The sequence below is a fragment of the Sinocyclocheilus anshuiensis genome, unplaced genomic scaffold, assembly GCF_001515605.1.
Source record: "Sinocyclocheilus anshuiensis isolate Anshui unplaced genomic scaffold, SAMN03320099.WGS_v1.1 scaffold70, whole genome shotgun sequence".
Lineage (NCBI taxonomy): Eukaryota > Metazoa > Chordata > Actinopteri > Cypriniformes > Cyprinidae > Sinocyclocheilus > Sinocyclocheilus anshuiensis.
The window spans coordinates 2,710,235-2,730,412 of record NW_015542377.1 but is presented as its reverse complement, the minus strand read 5'-3'; the positions used below and the strand labels follow the sequence as shown (position 1 = coordinate 2,730,412).

Below are 20,178 nucleotides of genomic sequence, written 5' to 3'. Positions count from 1 at the left end.
ATGTCTGCAGGATGTTGCACAGTGAAAACATGTTTTTAGAAAGTGAATAATGTAGGAAAAAATGTAGACGATCAGAAGCATGTGAGTAATTTTGACACATTCATTGCACATGTTGGACATCTGGATAGTAAAGTCTGTAGCAAATGAGACTTCAGCTTAAAAATCACTCATGAATCATTTATGATTCATCTCTCTCTCTCTTTTCTGTACTTAAAGGAAATAAATGGATAGTCTAGGTAAAGTAAGGACAGGATTTTAACAGAAAAAGCCCTTAGTGTGGGGAAAAAAAAAACGAAAAAAAAAACGCTGCATATCCAGCTAGTGTTCATTTATACATTAGTTTTTGTTTCATTCATGTTCTTTATTATTATTTTTTTCTATTATTTTTTAATTAATGGTTGTATTCAAAGTTTGCCTGAGCTCAATTAAAAATGTACAAGCATATTATATTATAATATTATTAATATTATAAGCATTTTATACATATACAGTACTGTGCAAAGTCTTAAGACCATTAATATTTTCACCAACAAAAGAAAAAATGGTTTTAAGACAGTTATCTCTATCTTTTGCTGTAGTGTGTCAGTAGGAAACATCAGTTTGCATTTCCAAACATCCCTTTTGTCATTAATTGTAATAATCCAGTGAGATTTTTGTTTGCACAATAATAAATGACTTGAAACCATTTTTTTTGGTGTAAATATTAATGGTCTAAGACTTTGCACAGTATTGTGTGTGTGTGTGTGTATATATACTGTATATATATATACAATGTGTGTGTATGTGTGTGTATATATATATATATATATATATGAGGGCTGTCAATTGATTAAAAAAACTAATTAATCAAACATTTTTTTCTGAAATTAATTGTGATTAATCCCACCTAACATTAAAGTTTTTAAATATTCTTTTATATTGCAATAATTTCACATTCATTCTTCAAATTAATGTAGAAAGAACATTAAGACAGTATAGTTTTTAATATTTGTTTAATGGCATCCTTTTTATGACTGAAGGTGAGTATCAGTTCCAGATGTATACCACATTATTATTATTTTTTCCTTAGTCTTACTTATTTAAATGTTCTTTCTGTTCTCATTGTCATATATGTTTGTACCAACACTCTAAAAAATGCTGGGTTGTTTCAACCCAACATTGGGTCAAATATGGACTAACCCAACTGTTGGGTTAAATTTTTACATTACATTTTTAACCCAAAAGTTGGCTTAGTCCATATTTTACCCAAAGTTGGGTTGAAACAACCCAGCATTTTTTAGAGTGAAGAACTCCTAAAAAACCCACAACAAATTCCTTGTGTGAATAAAGCTCATTCTGATTCTGATCACTGATAACAATACTAGTGATATCTCAAGGAAATTGTTTTTTTCTCCTAATATTTAACCATTGACTATAGCTATTCAGCATTACAGTATAATTGAGAGCTATCAATTTGATCATTTATTAGACTTTAAAAAATAACAACTTATAATTGAAGTGAACTTAAAACAATCTTCACATAAACCTAAATGCAAGAAGGAAATATACAGAAATTGAATAACGTTAACAAACACTACATTCTAAATTAAATATAGATAAATACTTAAAGCTACAAAAGTTATTGCTTTCTTCTTTTTTCTTTTGTTCTTTGATTAACAGACATCACAACAGCTGGGTTATTAGGTTATTTTGGCTGCTTTAAGAGCTGCCGCTGCTGAACATGACGCGGGTCTGACACGCATCATATTTTCTCACAACTCTTTACCTTTTCTGAACAGGGGTGTTGCAAGGGTCGGAAGAGATAAGGGGCTTAGCCTTTGAGAAAAAGACAACCCCCCCACCCATTACATGTGGCTACTGATGAAATCAGTGTTTATATACAAACTATGAACTATTATCCCCGTACTTCTCTGATTATTTTAATGTTTGTAACACAGAAATATTGAACAGTGTCATCGATTGTACTTGTCAAAGGTTTAATATTTTAGTGGAATCGTTGTCATTTAGGAATAAGATTGTGTGGGGGATTGAATCGAGATTGCGATCTGCCTATTTAAACATAAAACAAGGACTTCAAAGATGTCTTTAGTGGAATGAACATGTAAGGCAGGGCTGTACGTTAACTTTTATTTGCATATAGCACTGGTGCTACAGAGGTTGAAAGGTTTGTAGCACAGGCCACACAATCGTAGCACAAGAATAAAACATGTTACCATCTCCAAAAACAACCACAAGTATTGCAGTTCATCACCTAAACAGGACATAATGTTCTAATATTATTACTATATAAAAAACATTAAACAAAATAAGAAATATCACTATTGTAATAACACTGTTTCAATGTAATAATACATTTAATAATAGAACTCATGACGTTCCAGGAAATCCCTTATATGGACAAAGGCATCCAGCTGTCGCTGTAGCTGAGTAAAATGCAGATAGAGAAGTTTTACCTGATAAAACATCAATACAATAAACATACGATTGTGACAAAATATGGTTTATCTCTGTTCTTCAAGCCATCTCGGGTATTTTTAAAAGAATAAAGTATTTATAATGCAGTTTTAATCGACTTAGCCTTCTATCACTGTATAGAATCAAAGACCATAGAATACTTAACGGGACTTAGAATACTATAAAAGTATGATTTCTGCCTCATTCTCTGATGTGAAACCACAGCAGATCACAAAAGGAAGTTATTTTAAAGGGGTCATATGATGTTGCTAAAAAGAACATTATTTTGTGTATTTGGTGTAATGAAATGTGTCTATGCGGTTTAAGGTAAAAAAAACCACATTATTTTCCACATACTGTACATTATTGTTTCTCCTCTATGCCCCGCGAAACGCGTCGATTTTTACAAAGCTCATCGGTCTGAAAAGCGAGGTGTGCTCGGATTGGCCAGCTATCTAGTGCGTTGTGATTGGCCGAATACCTCAAGGCAATCCACAGCACTAAGTTGATGTATTTCCTCAGCGCCCAGCACGGATCAGCTCAAGGCATGACGAAGCGGATATCGTCCTCTTTTGGAAGGCCAAACAAAGCAGTTTTGCTTTCACAACGAAACACACAGCGCCTTCACGACATGGCGGCGGCGGCAACAACAATACTACAGCAAGAATAAAAGTTACGCCTTCTTTCTTTGCGTGAACATTTGGGCGGCGTTATGCAAATCTTCCCACATCGTGATGTAGACATGTGGGGGCGTGTTAGAACGAGCCGTTTTAGGTAGGCGTGGTTGACTCTTAACTTTTATAAAGAATATCTCTTTGGATTTGAGACTTTAGTCTTTGCAACTTTACTGATCTTCTTTATGCACCAAGAGCTTGTAACACTCCAAAAAGAGAGGAAAAATTGAAATCGCATCATATGACCCCTTTAAACACTTGACTGATGTTAATAAGTGAATTTGGACTAAAAACATGTCATTAAATGTTTTCTTTGTTTGACAACAGATTTGTAAACAGGCTCTCACACATTGCAAAACTGTATCGCATGCGTGCTACTAAATTTATTCATTACACAGACATCTACTGCAGACAACATTTTCCATCTTCAAAAAGATCAGGGGCTTTTGACAAAACATTAACAGATTAGCAAAGGAGATTAATAAAGGAGTTGCCCAGTTGTACACCAACAGGAAAGCTCTGAAACAGAAAGAGGTCATGTGTCATTTGCAAACCTGAGGAGGTGCTTGAAGCCATTCACCTCTCTTCACCTCTTTAATTCTTCACTGCTTTCCAACATCCTATGCCATTTCAGTATCAGAAAAGTGACTGACCTCCATGGTTAAATTGCAATTGCATTGATCGTCCCTCTGACTAATTGTAAAATAGTTTCCCTGTGATCACGTTCAAGTGAAATCAAAAACCCATTAAGCTTTGCTGATGACCATCTTTCTCTCCAAATGTGATTAGTTTGTTGACTTGCCGTTATGCCTGCTTCCAATGCAAAGCTTCAAGATATTCTGGGTATTCCAGATGAACCAGATAAATATAAAACAAACTGCTAGAGAGGGACTGACAATGGCAGCAGGTGATATCATAGACCATAAATTACCCGATAAGCCCATTTCACAGTAACAGAAAAATAAATAAATACACGTTGAACATTAAAAATAAACAATTGTATTTGTTGATAGCCTTTTTTCTTGAACATACTTTGGTGTAGTATACAATGATGATAATGAATTAAAAATTTTGAGCAATTAAAAACAATTAGGACAGAAAACAAGAAGCAATATTTTAGATTTTCACTGTTTATAGGTCACTAATAAAATGCAGTGGGGGAAAAACATGTAAGGTCTTTAGACAGATTTTATTAAAAGTTACTTAAAAGTAACTTAAGCTTTCCAAAATGTGTGAAATTCATGAACAAGACACTACAAAAATTGCCAGACCACAGCGCAATGATCTGTGTATGGCATGTTTACATAGAAAAACAATGGAAAATCAGTGCAGTGAAAGGCAAAAACTAAGTGTTCCATGTGAATGAGCTTTTAAAATAACAAACGTAGGCAAAACCTCACATTTTCATGAGAATTTTCAAAAGACTGGCTGAACCATTTGTCTCGCAATCATGTTGATTGCACTTCAGAAAATGTATCAAGCCTCTAAAGAAATAGTGTTCTTCTACATTAAGCTCACGTGGCTAACAAACTGTGCTGAGCTAATATCAGGCTAGATTAATGCAGGGATTTTCCATATACCAAGTCCCCCTATCACAGAGGAACAGTCATGCGAGAAACTACCACCTATTGATCACAGTTTCTCAATGAATCCCATTTACTGGGATACGTGATGTTCACCCCGAGCTTCCACATGTATTTCTTATTTTTCTATTCACCCTCCCAGTGGATGCCCATCTGCCGATCTTTAATTTCTTGCCGACCAGTGGCCCAAATTGATTGTTTCCCTTTGCTTGACTTGATCCATATATTGTTGGAGTGTGCTTTTAAATGCCCAGCTTGTAAAGTGTCTAATCCACTACAAACAGATATGTTTATGTCATCAAGAAGCTTTTGCCCACTCCCTATCTTTCCACCAGCCCTCATGTTCATCCATTTACATGCCTATCAATTAAACTCATTGTCAAATTCAGCCCTCCAATCTGTCTCGCCTAAAACTATAGATCCACCAGGCCTTTGTTTATTGTGCCTAGCACCTTCTGTTGGTCACTGGGACACATAATCATCTATGATAATTTGGGCTTTACCCCACTCTCCACTTTGACCCTATAGTACCTGCTTAAAATGTGTGAAGAGACGTCACATGGCGAAGGACCAAAAGGTTGTGATAATAGCCTGAAAACCTTCAGACTGGTTTTAGAGGTTAGTGCTGTAAGTTAAAAGCATTGAAACGAGTCATCACCATGATCCTTTGGGTAAAGGTCACCACTGGCTCTGGATAAAACTGCCTCAGCTGGTCATTATCTGCTGTTAAAATTTTACAGATGGCTTAGTCCCTGTGGAAGCGCTGACCTACAAATCTCGCATAGGCTGTGGAGGAAAATACAGTAAAGGTGTGAATTATAGTGGTTCAAAAAGCAGGAATTCGACTTCATAGGTTTGCATTAAATTGCGTTGGAAATGTAACCTTGTTTTCCTCAAGTCTTACGTAGCGGTGTTTCATTTTTCTTATTGTGTAGTCAAAGAATTAATATTTGAAAAGCCTCAAAAACTTATAATAAATAAATAAATATACAAATAAATAAAAACTGTTAACAAAATAAAACTGCATCACATGTAGAACACTTAACAGATACTGTATTCAGCAACCAGAAATTGGGAATTAGATTCACCATAATTCCATTTGCCACATTATCTCATCTTTCACTGAGCTGCACCATGCAGGCAACCCAACCCATTCAATGGTAAAAGCTGTGACTGTGTTGCATAAAAAAGGAACAGTTATCAAAAAGTCATGGGCTTCTAAATCCAAAAGCACCCCTAAGTACATTCATTCCATGGAGAATAGAGATGGAATTAGTGTGTGTTTGCTCTGTAGATCTTAACAATTCTTCTAGTCAGGGGAAATAAAGTTTTTTTTGGCCTCATATTAGCCGGTTGTTTGGCCTGTTGTAAATAACACTGAGATGTCTGCTGAAATTAATTTCAGAGAGTCACATAGAACATAGAGCATTGTCAGTTTTATTTCAAAGATAACACAAAACTCAAGTAAGTTTCAAGTTGCTAAGATTTGGTTGGGCTTGGAGAGGCAAAACAGTCATCCAACTGTTTTATAACAATGAAAAAATGGATCAAACAAAAAAAAAGAAAAATTATTGAATTTTTATAACTTATTTGATAACAACCATAACTTAACAGTTGCTTATTGGCTTACCCACTCTTTTTGTAATATCTCAATGACTTCTATAAAGATACCTTGAACTCACTTGGAAAAGGCACAACATGAATAAAACTACTTTTTCTTAATAACACCAAATGTGTGGCTTCACTGTCTTACATCTAAGAGAAACAAGGTTTTCAGAGAAAGTAATCAGATTTCTCACAGTGGGAATCACAGTCGGTGTGCGAATGCATGCAGAATGTTTGACTCGGCGCTGCATTGTGATTTTATGTTTGAAGCTCCCACACCATGACAGAAATGGATCTTGGATTTTTCCCATTTTCTTTTTCTCCCCACTTGACCCGCTTGCATTTTCACCCACACATCAAAGTGTTTCCTGCATGTCTTAGACACCATACTGTGATCTCCTCATATGAACCAACATTTTTCAAACTGTGATCATGAATACCAAAAGGCAGTTCACTCTGCTATTGTCACCTTATCATTCAGTTTGGACTTTGTTTTCCTTTTGCACCATTTCCGTTCATTGAGTTAACTGTGTCATTCTGTTCAGGTGTGGGTCATTAATTAGGCTTGTCTGCTTGTGTATTCAAGTTGCTCTCTTTCTGCTCATTGCTGTCAGGTCTTGTCGATGTTATGTGTTGCAAGCCTTCTCTCTGTTTGGATTTACCTTCTGTGGATTTATTAAAGACTGCCTATCATCATCACTGTGTTTGTGTGAGTTCATCAACACAATAGTGTGATAGAAGACCCGACCCAGAAGTGATTACGCCTCATGTTATAGTTATTGTCTCTCGTGTTTTTGTGTGTGTGTGTTTTTTTTTTATGCCTTGAGCAGGGAACGCGCTCCCTCGAGGAACATGTGGAGGATTTCCTGTTTCTAGCCCATCTCACCCACTACCCAGATGACGGCTTATGCTCATTGCTACACGCCGGCCTGAACACCACCACCAAGGAGCAGTGGTCTGGGAAGAGACCGAGAGGGAGCTTCGCTGACTACGTAGAGTGGGTGCTGGTATCCTGTGGATCATCGCTGATGACGACACCAGCCCCACTCCTAGCCCAGTGCCCAGCCAGAAACCCTCCCGCTGCGAGGAGCGACACCAAGAGCCCATCGCAATCAAAGAGCCTGTCTTCGCTGTGATGTTTGAGCCCGTGCCAAGAGGAGCGATAGAGCAGGACATCACCCCCAAAGCTGAGTTAGCCGCGTCTGACCATGTGTGCAAGCTGGCTGCCCCATCCATCACCATGGGGGCTCTTGTGGAGAATGAGGGAATGGATGTGAGTGCCGCCCACCCTCCCGCCACTGAGAGTGAGTGTTTACTGGACTTGGACACTGTTTTTCAGTTTGGAGAGTTGTCCAGTCATCTTCGTCCCCTGTCAGTCCCTCTATGTCACCTCCGCTCAGTGGTGGAGCTCCATCTCGGGCCTGCCGGGAGTCTTTGTCTCCTGGACTTGAGGAGCCTGTGGCTCCGCCTCCGTCCTCGTATGGCTCTGCTCTACCTCGTCCCGCCATCCTGACTCCTGCGCTCCTCCCGCCCTCGATACCGGCGTGGACCATCGGCCATTTGGCCTTGACGGGCTCACTCGATCAGTCTGCTCCACCTGGGTCAGACTTCACCATACCTCTGCTGTGGACTTGCAGGCTGTTCGCTGCTCTTCAGCCTGCCACCCCTCTGGCTATGGCCCGCTCTGCCCTCCCTCAGGCTCTGCCTCCTTCCTCAGTTGTTCCAGCTCGCCCTCTGGATCCCCACCTCATCATCTACATCTCGGGCGATCATCGCTACGGCTCCGTCGAGGCTGCCTGGATCCTCAGCATTGCTCCACCTGCTCTCAGCTCTCTGTCTACGCCTTGGCTCCTCCCTCCAACTATGCCGCCATGGACTGAAGTCTTGGCTGTGGCCTGGGTCATCACCTGCCTGTCTCTGTTCAGGGCCATTCATTGGATCATACCACCTGCACCACCCTGGACTTTTCGTTCGATCCCTCTCCCGGACTCTCATCCTCCACTTGAGCCTCCTCCATTTATCTGCCGGCGTAAGGTCATGGCTTTCCGGGAGGGGGTGTACTGTCACCGTATCATTCAATTTGGACTTTGTTTTCCTTTTGCACCATTTCCGTTCATTGAGTTAATTGTGTCATTCTGTTCAGGTGTGTGTCATTAATTAGCCTTGTCTGCTTGTGTGTTTAAACTGGTCTCTTTCTGTTCATTGTCTGGTCTCGTCAATGTTACGTGTTGCAAGCCTTCTCTCTGTTTGGATTTACATTCTGTGGATTTATTAAAGACTGCCCATCATCATCATGTTTGTATGGGTTCATCAACACAGTAGTGTGATATCTATACTATCCATGTCCATTTTAGTGATCCAGATAAGATATAGTTCAAGAAACCATAGTAATAATTAAGCCCACAACTGTCATGCTCAAAATTACGCAAAAGTCATTCACAAATGTACAGACCTTCACCGTCCCTTTGCATGTTATTACATACATTGATTACATTTTCTGCCACCAATGAGATTGTAGAACTCATTTAAAGGTTTAGTTCACCCAAAAATTATTTTGTGATCACCTAAACCTAAATGCATTCTGTGGAACACAACATAAGATATTTTTAAATGTCTCTGTTTTTTTGTTCATACTGAAAGCCAATTGGGTTCAATACCGTTTGGACCCTAACATACTTAAAAACAACTTCAACAGATTTCTAGGAGTTCCCTTCAACACTTTTTTAACATTTAAATTCCATTCCACCGATTTCCCACCCAAAAATCAATGCACAAAATGCAAAATAGTACATAGTTTTTGCCTGGGCCTACTAATAATACACTCTCAGAAGTGATAACTCCCATTCCCTTATATTCATGACACTTTTCCAGAATTACACACGCTTGGTGCCAGTCTGGAGTGGAAAAGTATGGAACAGAATGCTTGAACCCAAGACACTTTTTGGCTTCGCATGTGCACACAAAGCCACGCAAACACACTCACACCATCAAAGCATTCTGTGGGTCAATCCACAAATTCATGCTCTACTAAGCCTACCTTAAAGGGATAGTTCACCCAAAAATGAAAATTTGATCTTTATCTGCTTACCCCCATGGCATCCAAGATGTAGGTGACTTTGTTTCTTCAGTAGAACACATTTGACGATTTTTAAGTCCAACCATTGCAGTCTATCAGTCGTATAATGCATGGCAATGGTAACAAAATCTATGAGTGTAAAAAAAACATGCACAGACAAATCCAAATTAAACCCTGCGGCTCGTGACGACACATTGATGTCCTAAGACACGAAACGATCGGTTTGCGCCAGAAACCGAACAGTATTTATATCATTTTTTACCTCTAATACACCACTATGTCCAACTGTCTCTGGGCGCGCGCACGGATTCCGGTGCGTGAGGTGTGTACGCGCTCTGGCGTAGTTTACGTTAATGGGTGTTCTCGTGGGAGGAGCAAACGACAGACACAGTGGGTGTGGCGTCAGGCCTCGGAGAGGCTTTTATTAACAGAAAATAAACAAAGTGTCCAGAAAAAAGGGAATCAAGTGTCCAAAATAAACAGGGGATCTGGTGTCCTCGTCATGCTGCGGGGTTCGTGAAGGGAAGGGCAGTGGTCAGGAAGGAAGGAAGGGTCCAGGCAAGGGGCGGAGTCCGGTGGCCGCACGCGCTCCCCTCTCTGGTCCGGGGAGCGAGGGGTGGCGGCTTCTTTCAGCGGCTTCGTCCTTCTCTCTGCCCATGGCGCCATGTTTTTTTTACTCTCATAGATTTTGTTACCATTGCCATGCATTATAAGACTGATAGACTGCAACGGTTGGACTTAAAAATCATCAAATGTGTTCTACTGAAGAAACAAAGTCACCTACATCTTGGATGCCCTGGGGGTAAGCAGATAAACATCAAATTTTCATTTTTGGGTGAACTATCCTTTTAACCCTTAGTGTTTCTCTTTGGTCCATGTTCTGTGTTTACTACACTACCCTTGATCCCTCGCTTCAAATTCTCTATTGCCTCTATCTTCCTGTCATCAGCCACTCTCTGAAGCAACACCAGAGTCCCAGAGGCTTTTGTTTATGATATTTATGGGTACAAACAGAGAAAGGCATTCAGACATTGGGCTCACAGATGACATGCATAAGGGCATTTAAGCCCCTTGTGAATGGAGAATACTGAAACCCCAAAGGGTCAGTTAGCCTTACAGTTTATTTCAGGTGGTGGACCATTATATATATATATATATATGCATTTTTCAGACATGTGTAACCAAAGTCTCTTATGTTACATAAAAAGAATACATTTCATCAGTGCATGCATTTGGGAAAAGAACTCATGACCTTGGTGTAATAACGAGTGATAGATACCATGATCTACTGTTTGGCCTACAGAAATGGTTAAAAAAACAAAACAAAAAAAAAAACACTTAAAAACAAAGCATGTAAATTACCCTTAAATTTTAAGCCTATACTATACCACTTTTTCCCTTCATTTTACAGATCGCTGTTTTATGCTTATTTTATTGAAATTAACCAGACTGCTATGTTCATAAATTACCTAGACTGCTACTACTTTATGGCAAACAAATGTTCAGAAATGTTTACTTAATCAGTTTATTAATTAAGTTTATTAATCAATTCAATTCAATTCAAGTTAATTTCTATAACATTTTACAATACATATTGTTTCAAAACAGCTTTACAGAACATGCTCAATCGGTCAACTAATTAAATCTTGCTGATTTTGGTCAGTTATAATGATTTTTTAAATTGTATAAAATTGCATGTATGTATGTACTGTATGTATTTATTTATTTCTCTCTCTCTTGTAGTCAACTGGAATCCTTCACAGACTACATTTTGAGAACCTTAGGTGTGTTTAAAACTTGCTTTTTGTGCCCCCTCTGTTGATCTCTTTTGACACAGAAAGCTCTGTCCTTTCTATATGTGCTTTTGTGTGCCTCTGGGAGATGTGTGCTGGCTGTTTTCAGCAACGGCAATAGCGTGCTATGTTATCGTAAGCTTTGATGCTGTGTTCATCGTTATGTTGGAGTGATGAAGAGCCTGTAAGGCGCAACCTTTAGGAAAAGGGAGAGGAAAATAGCTTCAGAGATGACAGCCCTCATTCCTGTGTGACCGCAAGACCCACTGTGGACCCGGCCAGTGGGGCCATGTTCCTCCTAAAACTGAACTCAATCCCCTCCTTCATTGTTCTGTAACCTGACTCACAGACACCATAATTTCTGGATGTCATGTGTGTAAAAATGCTATGAAATGTGGAATGATGCCATAAATGTTAACATCTGGCACTGTGATCCTGTCAACAGAGAGTGACAGATACAGTCATTATGAAGGAAAGGTTGTACATGTGTTTCATGAGGACAAAGACCATATGAATTAATTTTTTTCTTCCGTAGAACACAAAAGGAGATCTTTAGTGGAATGCCCAAACTGCTCTTTACAATACAATGAAAACTGGGCTTTCATGGTTAAAAAAATAAATAAATAAATAATCAAAAAAGTTTTAAATGCTGCATATTCTGAAGCCATATGATAGTTTTTTTTTGGAAGAACAGACTAAAATGTAAGTTGTTATTCATTTAAAATATAGTGTTCAAAATGTTGCTTAGCAACTTACAGTACACTTACATTGTATGGAAAAGTGCAACTTGTATATTCTTCAATGAAAACACAGTAACACTTTAGAACAGGGAACACATATTTACTATTAACTAAGAGTTTTCCCTGAACAAACTCCTAATTTGCTGCTTATTAATAGTTAGTGAGGTAGTTGTTAAGTTTAGATATGGTGTGGATTAAGGGATCTAAAATACGGTCATGCAGAATAAGGCATTAATATGTGCTTTATAAGTACTAATAAACAGCCAATATGCTAGTAATATGCATGCTAATAAGCAGCTAATTAATAGTGAGAATTGGTCCTTAAAATAAAGTGTCACAGAGAAAACAATTAATAAAAGTCCAGAAAACATGAACAAAGACATCAGGAAATAATGATAAGCAAACTAAACTGTCATGACACTCATTTCTCAATCTATCTTATTTTATTTTCCACAGAAGAAAGAAATTCCTACAGTTTTGGAATTACATGAGGGCAGAGGCGGACAAAGTACTCAACTCCATTACTTGAGTGAAAGTACAGATACTGCTGGTCAAATATTACTCCATTACATATATATATATATATATATATATATTTAAAAACAGTGCAGATGGATGCAAGAACGCATCCTGTGTAAACAGCCCCTAACTCAGTGGAGGAATCAATCAGAACATCTCTGTCAGGAAACTTTAAAGCCAAAAAGGCTGAACAAGGGAGGAGTCTAGCCACAAGTAAGTGTGTGTGTGTGTGTGTGTGAGGAAGAGAAAGCAATCGAGGGATGACATCATTGTTAGTGATCACTTCCAAGGCTGTATCTGCAGAAAAGAGGAGAAAATGCTGGACAGAACAGATAACGTGGATGGATTGTGCAGGTAGAGTGAGCGTAAACAAAACTAGAGAGGCCATCTTGCAAAAAGGTGAGGAAATTTCCAATGAGACTGCTGAAATGATTGAAACGAATGGCTCGTATGGCTTAATGTGCATGTGATGCATTATATACCATAAACATACCATAAATATTAAAATGCACAAATGATTGCATTTCTGTAGTCTTTAAGTGGCCTGGATTTACAGACAGGAAAATAACAGCATCATTTGAAAAAAAAAACAGCAACAACCTTATAACACCACCTGCAGAACAAAGTGTTCCCAGGGGGCACAGTACCATCTCCCCTCAGAAATCTTTAGGGCGTGTTAATCAAGACAATCGCTAAAAGACTCCAATAAAACAAAGGGTGTAGAAGAGCTCAAGCACCAGAAGCCCCTTCTGCCCAAGCTGACAGTAAAAGGCTGGACTCTAATAGGTTATTGACTATTGCATATGAGACAGGATGACATCACTGTCAGCCAATGGGAGAGCAGGAAGTGCGGAAGATGAGAAGAGTGTTTTTAATTTGTGTTTTGCTGAGCTCAGCTTCTCTCACACAAGAAAAAGACAAGAAATGCGTCAATGATGAATGTTGGAATTAATAAACGGAAGGGAAGAGGGGCTGTTGGCTTGTTGTCGAGTGGGCACGGGTCAGCCACGCTCTCTGTGCGCCTGTCACTGTATCCAGGGAGACCGTAGCTGGAATCAGTTTTCTTGTCGACTGTGTATGTGTGTGTTCATGCTTGTGTGCTTTTGCTGTACACTGAATGCATATTCATGCACACATGCAAATGTTTGTCAATCCTCCTTGACCATTAGTTTGAATTTTCTGCGTGTGCACTTGTCGATCTTCGATTCACCTGATCATGAGTCATTCCTCTCTCCGCTCCTCTCTACCTCCTACGTGAAACCTTTCCTTTTTTGTTCTTTCTCGTTTCTCTAAAGTATGTAACCCCGTGGCTAAAACATCTTGCCATCTCCATGACAACACACTGTTGATCCACGAATCGTTGGTTAGTTAGCACAATCTCTAGCTGGGTGACATAATGTTGTCTCTGGTCTTCTGTGGCCACTGGACTTCACCACTTCTTGGCTGGGCTTTTAAATGGCAACCATGGTGTGTGTCTGCCAAAACACTTATGAAAGTGTATGCAATGGTGTGAGTATTTCCACACTGAGTAAACTAACCTGTTACATAACAACAGGAAATGGGTGCTGGATTCACTTTGTAACGTTTCACGTTTGGCTTAATGGCATTCATACCACTCAAAGGTTAGACACTCAAATGGTTACATGTGAATGGAACTATTTAAACAACAAAGATTGTGTAAAAAAAAACGAAAAGTACAATATTTGTCTTTCAAATGTAGTGAAGTTAAAGTCATAAGTTCCCAGAAAAAATAATACTCAAGTAAAGTACCGATACTCAAAAAGTGTACTTAAGTACAATACTCAAGTAAATTTACTTAGTTACTGTCCGCCTCTGCATGAGGGTGAGTAAATTATAGAAAAAAAACTTTAATTTTTGGGTGAACTATCTCCTTAATAAACACTTTAGTGTCCCACTATAGAAAATCATACGTTTTTTTTTAATCCATGATACGGAGTATTTGACAGACTTTTTAATTTTTAATTTCTTCTCTGTTTTCTCATTCGGCTGTGTGCCGCAAAGTTTTTTTGTAGACCAAAAAAGACATTTAGACACCACAATAACAGTCTTGCCCATTTTGTCAGTTTATACTGTATATATATGCTCACAAATGCTGATACCAGCAATGTGCAACAGTACAGTTCATGACGCCTGCGGCACGCCACTGTTTACCCTCTGGGATGGGACAGGAGTGTGGTGAGCATGCATTTGTGTACGTGCGAGCACGCATGTGCGAGAGTAGAGAGAAGGTGATGAGTGTAAAAAATGAGGGGGAATTTGTGACGTAAACAAGAGCCAGCACACAGGGAAGAGGGACACGCACAGACTCAAAGCAATCAACAGACACTGACCTACAGAATTACAGCACCGAATACAGTAGGCCTCATTATAAACCCAACAGACTAAACTTCCCATTGAATAAAGCTGCAGGTCATTAAACAACTCTAATAAAGTGAAAAGATGGCAACTTTGCAAAATAATCAATCTTAATATAAAATTACTCTTCCTGGGATGCTGATGAGAAAATGTGGTTTGGCCACAGATAATAGATAACATGAGTCTAACATTATTAAAATTGGTCAAATAGAAAGAGACAAATAAACAAACACATGAGCAAGAAAGCAAACAAGACAGCAATAAAAAAGGTAGAAGGCAAAACAGAAAAAAGAAAAAGAAAAAAAGCGGTGCATAAGAGATGCAGCACTCATGGGAGAAGAGACTAAAAAAAAAAGATATTAAAAGTCAAAGGTTAGACACTCAAATGGTTACATGTGAATGGAACTATTTAAACAACAAAGATTGTGTAAAAAAAAACATGCATAGAATAAAGAGATGTCATAAACCTCTCAAATACATATATAAATAAACATATATAAATGAATTTTCATTACAAATTATAAGTAAAAAAATCTGAGTTAAAAGTTGAAAAAATAACATGAATTTAATTTCTAAGCATTAATTATGTCCTCCTTCTGTAATTAATTAATCAATTAAATTAAATATAAAAAAATATTCAATATTATTTATCTCCACCATGTCTGATGATCATGTTATGTGAGAATGACTCAAAGAGCATCTTGTGCTTAAGTGAATATCTGACTTTTGTACAAAGAAGTTCAAAAGGTCACTGTCAGAAAATTGCTTTTTTTTATTATTATTTTTTTAAATATATTTTTAATTTTATAAACAAAAACATTATTCTATCATTTTTATATGAAGGAGTCTTAAAAGGCAAAAACTCAAATCAATGCTGAAGGTCAATATGAAAAAAGCTAACCTTTCCTACACCACTGTAAACTGGCCTTACCACACTGTCAGAGTACATTCATGTCAACCAGTTACAACCTGACAACATCTACTCCATACATACCATAAGAGTATGCTTATGTGTCAGAAGACATATTTCAGAATCTGTGCAACAACTTGTGAAAGACCCTTTGCCCTTTTATGGATTTGTGCATGTGAGCATAAGTGTGCACATGTACTCTAAAGAAAGTGACATGAACATGCCCAGGTCATGTTAGTGCACATGTGACATTGTCAACCTGCACAATTATTTACATGGTTGTGATACTTAAGTTGTGACAACTAAGGCTTTATCTGTGCACATGTGTGCTATACTCAGTGTCAAGATGTAAAGGGTTTTGCTGGACTACGTATATCTGCATTTTTAAACTTATTTTTAAACTTTCTAAAAGTCTCAGTCCAAAACAACAATTGTATGTGAATTACAGTGAGTTTTCTCCTATGGAAAATTCATGCTGTACCTAATCCTTTTAGTAGAGAGGAAGAGAATGAGGTGTGTGTGTGTGTGTGTGTGTGTGTGTGTGTGTGAGTGTGAATATGCATCTATTTGCTTCATCTAATCCAACAGTAGTGCTGAGTTTTTTTGGAAGCAGCATCTCTCAAAAAAAGTATGGAGCCAGAGCACTCCCTTGTGGTGCTAAATAAGAACTTCAGCTAAACTTTACAAACTTCTTCAACAACAGTGGCCTGGATCACAGGAAGTTACTCTGCTCAAAAAGGTTTTATTGTATCTTTTCATGTTTTAACGTATTTCACAATTAGGACTGTCATCCTTTGACATTTTTTCTTTTGAACCACATACACGCAACAGCAACATTTTGATCACAGATTTGTCTGAATAAATTATATCCCATTCAATATTACTTTATCTTTTAAGTTTTAATTAAGACTCTCAAGACTTCCATACAATCAATTCCGCAAAAATTAAACTTAATGGTTGTTTAATAACTAGGTGCTGCCTATTAAGGCACATGGGGCTCATATATTATTTAATACATATTGTGAAATTAGAATGTACAGAATAAACCACTTATGAAAAAACATGTTATGACTTGCCTGTTTCCAAAGCCTGCAATAATTCTGGGGATCCAGTCCAGGTCTGGCCAGACCGGTACAATGGCTCATTCTCCCAGTCTTGAGCACAGGACAGAGGTCAGGTTTATAATCTGATGTGTTTTCATGCTAAGCAAAACTGTTTAGTAAATTGAACTGTTGGAGAAATAAGGTACATTTAAACCCCTTACAAAAAGTACTGTGGTGGTGCAATGGTAAAGTAATGGTATAAGATGGCAAACACATTGTATTTTGATATATGCATTACCTTTCAAACGTCTGAGGTCACTACGATTTTTTTAAAGGGGACATCAGATGCCCATTTTCTACAAGTTGGTATGATTCTTTAGGGTCATCATGTCCCCTTTAATAATACTTTTATAAAGCAAGGATGCATTAAATTGATAAAAAGTGACAGTAAAGACTAATTTTGTTACAAAAAATTCGATTACAAATACACAGTATGCTGTTCTTTTAAACTTTCTATTCATAAAAAAGTCCTAAAAAAATGTGGAATGGTTTCCGCAAAAATATTAAGCAGCACAACTGTTTTCAACATTGATAGTAATAAGAAATGTTTCTTGAGCACCAAATCCTTGGTATGCATAATACACATCTTACAAAAACGTTTAAAAATCTTACCAAACCCAAACTTTGAATGACATTATCATTATTACCGTGCTACAACAGAATCTTTCATATGTAATTAACTGATTCTAGAGGTGAGTTTTTTGTACTTGCAAAAATATATATTTAATTTATCATGAAGGAAATATACAATTACTAGAAGTCGTCAATAACATCATAGGTCACAAGTGTAAGTGCTAGACTGGTGTCTAACTCTCTTTGAATAGTTTAATTAGATAGGTGAGGCAGAGGAGCAAACTCACCCAGTCTCTCTAGAGCCTCCGTCAGCCTGAGCACCACGGCTGGGGTCTGGTCATGCAGAGCACACTGCTCCAAAACATCTCCCTTTCCACAGGGGCCTGTCAGAGAAGGAGGGAGAGAGAGAGAGATGATGATGATGAGAAATCCCACTGGTGAGACTAAATTTCCTGATTAGGTGGCTGCCTGTAAACCCACATCTCATCTCTCCTTAGGGAACAGTCAGGTTGTCATATTCACACAAGCATGGTAGATATGCAACTTAATACTCAAGCCTCAACTTCCCACACACATTAATGCAATAGTTCACATGAACTCTAAAAGCCATAATTAATCTAGTTTTTGAGCCAATGTAAACTAAAAATTACAAGTAATATATTTAAAAATGGACATTAAAGGGACAGTCCACTCAAAAATGAAAATTCTGTCATCATTTACTCACCCTCATGTCATTCCAAAACTGTATGACTTTCTTTCTTCTGTGGGACGCAAAGAAGATATTTTGAAGAATGTTAGTAACTAAAGAGTTTAGATTCCCATTGACTTCCATTGTATTTTTTGTCCATACAATGGAAGTCAATGGTAATCTAAACTGATTAGTTACTAACATTCTTCAAAATATCTTATGCTTGTCCCACAGAAGAAAGTAAGTAATTCAGGTTTGGAATGACATGAGGACATGTAAATGTAAATAATGTAAATGATGACAGATTTTTATTTATTTATTTATTTTTTGGGGTGGACTCTCCCTTAAAATGCTGCAAAATATAAACATTTTGTCCAAATGGCTTTTTAAAATGCAGTATATGATATGCCCTCCAGCAGAATGAAATACAGTGCATAATGTTTCATAAGCATCATTGTCTCTGCCCATCTCCACTGTCCTTCTTCTGAGCACTGACCTTCTGCTGAGGTTACAGTTTGGAAGTGTGCCCATATAGCTCTATATGCGGGCACTTATATGAGTTCAGACCGCCATGGATAAAATCCTTGAGGAGGTCTGATGTTTAGTATTGACATTTAGTAATGTGAATGACACTCACAATCCTTCACATGACACCCTGTCCATGTTGTCCTGGGACAATGAGCATGTCACACATGACCAGAACATGGTGTGGAGTGGAAATGGACCCGGGAGAGGTATTTATTTTTTTCAGACTGTGCCTTAAAAGACTATTAGCCCATTAGAATTAAAGAAATATGGAATTTGTAAAACTGGAAAATTGATATTCAACACTTTACAATAAGGTTAAATTGTAAATGCATTAGGAATCATGAATCACAATGAAAACATTTATTAATCCAGGTTAAAGTTCATTTATAAATATACTATTGTTCATGGTTACTAATGTTTGTTAATAATACATTAAAGCTGCAGTCCGTAAATTTTGCCTCTTTGTCGCCATCTCTATTTGAAAACCTGGAATTGCAGCTGTGTGCGGAATTATCTTCCTTGCGCGGGTTGTGAGTCGGCACGGCTCCAGCGCGATAGTTTTGAACACTGGCTGGTTATGTACTTGCTCAAATATTGATTTCGGATAATTTTTTTTTTTAACCAAAAAAAGTTACGGACTGCAGCTTTAATATTAATATGTAAAAAAATGTTAAAAATGTTAAAAATTAATTAATTAAATTAAATTAATTTTAAATGTAAAAAATTTGTTAGGATATGTAGAATTAACCAAGATTAATAAATGCTGTAACTGATCCTTACTGTAACTCTATTAAAAAATGTTTAAGGTGGGGATAACAAAAAAATGTTGTGAAATGTAAAAATTTGCTAACTAAGAAAACATGATGAAGTGTTCCTTTCACACATGCAAATAAAGTCTAAAGGTCATATCACAATAATGCACTACCCTCGTAACTGGAAATTACATAAACATGATTTCATCTTGTGCCCAGATATTATTATTATTTAAAAACATTAAAATAACTTTTTGGTTAAGTATATATAGCAAACTCAGAGCTTCACCTGTGAGCAGGAAACTAAACTGACATTTACAAACCTTGTTACACTCATTTATATCAGTATACGTTTTATAAAGCTACCGAGTGACAATTCCATCCATTTACATTAAATTTGCGTAATAGCAAGGAATTCAGATTTTCGGCACCATTATGTGAAGTATGAGATCCATGAAATCGTTGTGCTCTTGTAGTGCCATTTGTGGGCTCTTGTGAATTATCTTCAGGGACAACATGAATTAGCAGTGATGTGCACCACCCGCTAATGTCTACACAGATACCAATGCTATCTCTCGTTTTTTTCTCTTCTGTAATTAGGAAATGGCAGTTTATTTAACAGAATCTCACACACACAAGCATCTGTTGACAGCAGGAAAAGTTTGCATTCCCATGCACGGATGTAATTGGTGCGCTAATCTGCACAGCAGTGGCCCTTGTTGCACCCCACTGCAATTTCCGCACAGGAGAATCACGCTACAAGGTGGCAAATACTTTTCTGATCTGTGCTGATTTTTTTTTTAT

General features: G+C 37.6%; 1 protein-coding gene across 1 annotated transcript in view; it reads right to left on the bottom strand.

The window, feature by feature from the left end:
- The window catches only part of LOC107692397 (phosphatidylinositol 3-kinase regulatory subunit gamma-like), a 169,851-nt gene that overhangs the window by 87,273 nt on the left and 62,400 nt on the right, over window positions 1–20,178 (bottom strand). The window contains exons 3-4 of the mRNA XM_016491437.1: window positions 17,694–17,789; window positions 16,807–16,884 (exon numbers count right to left, since the gene is read on the bottom strand). Coding sequence (XP_016346923.1) covers window positions 16,807–16,884; window positions 17,694–17,789 — 174 coding nt within the window. The remainder of the gene's footprint in view (window positions 1–16,806; window positions 16,885–17,693; window positions 17,790–20,178) is intronic.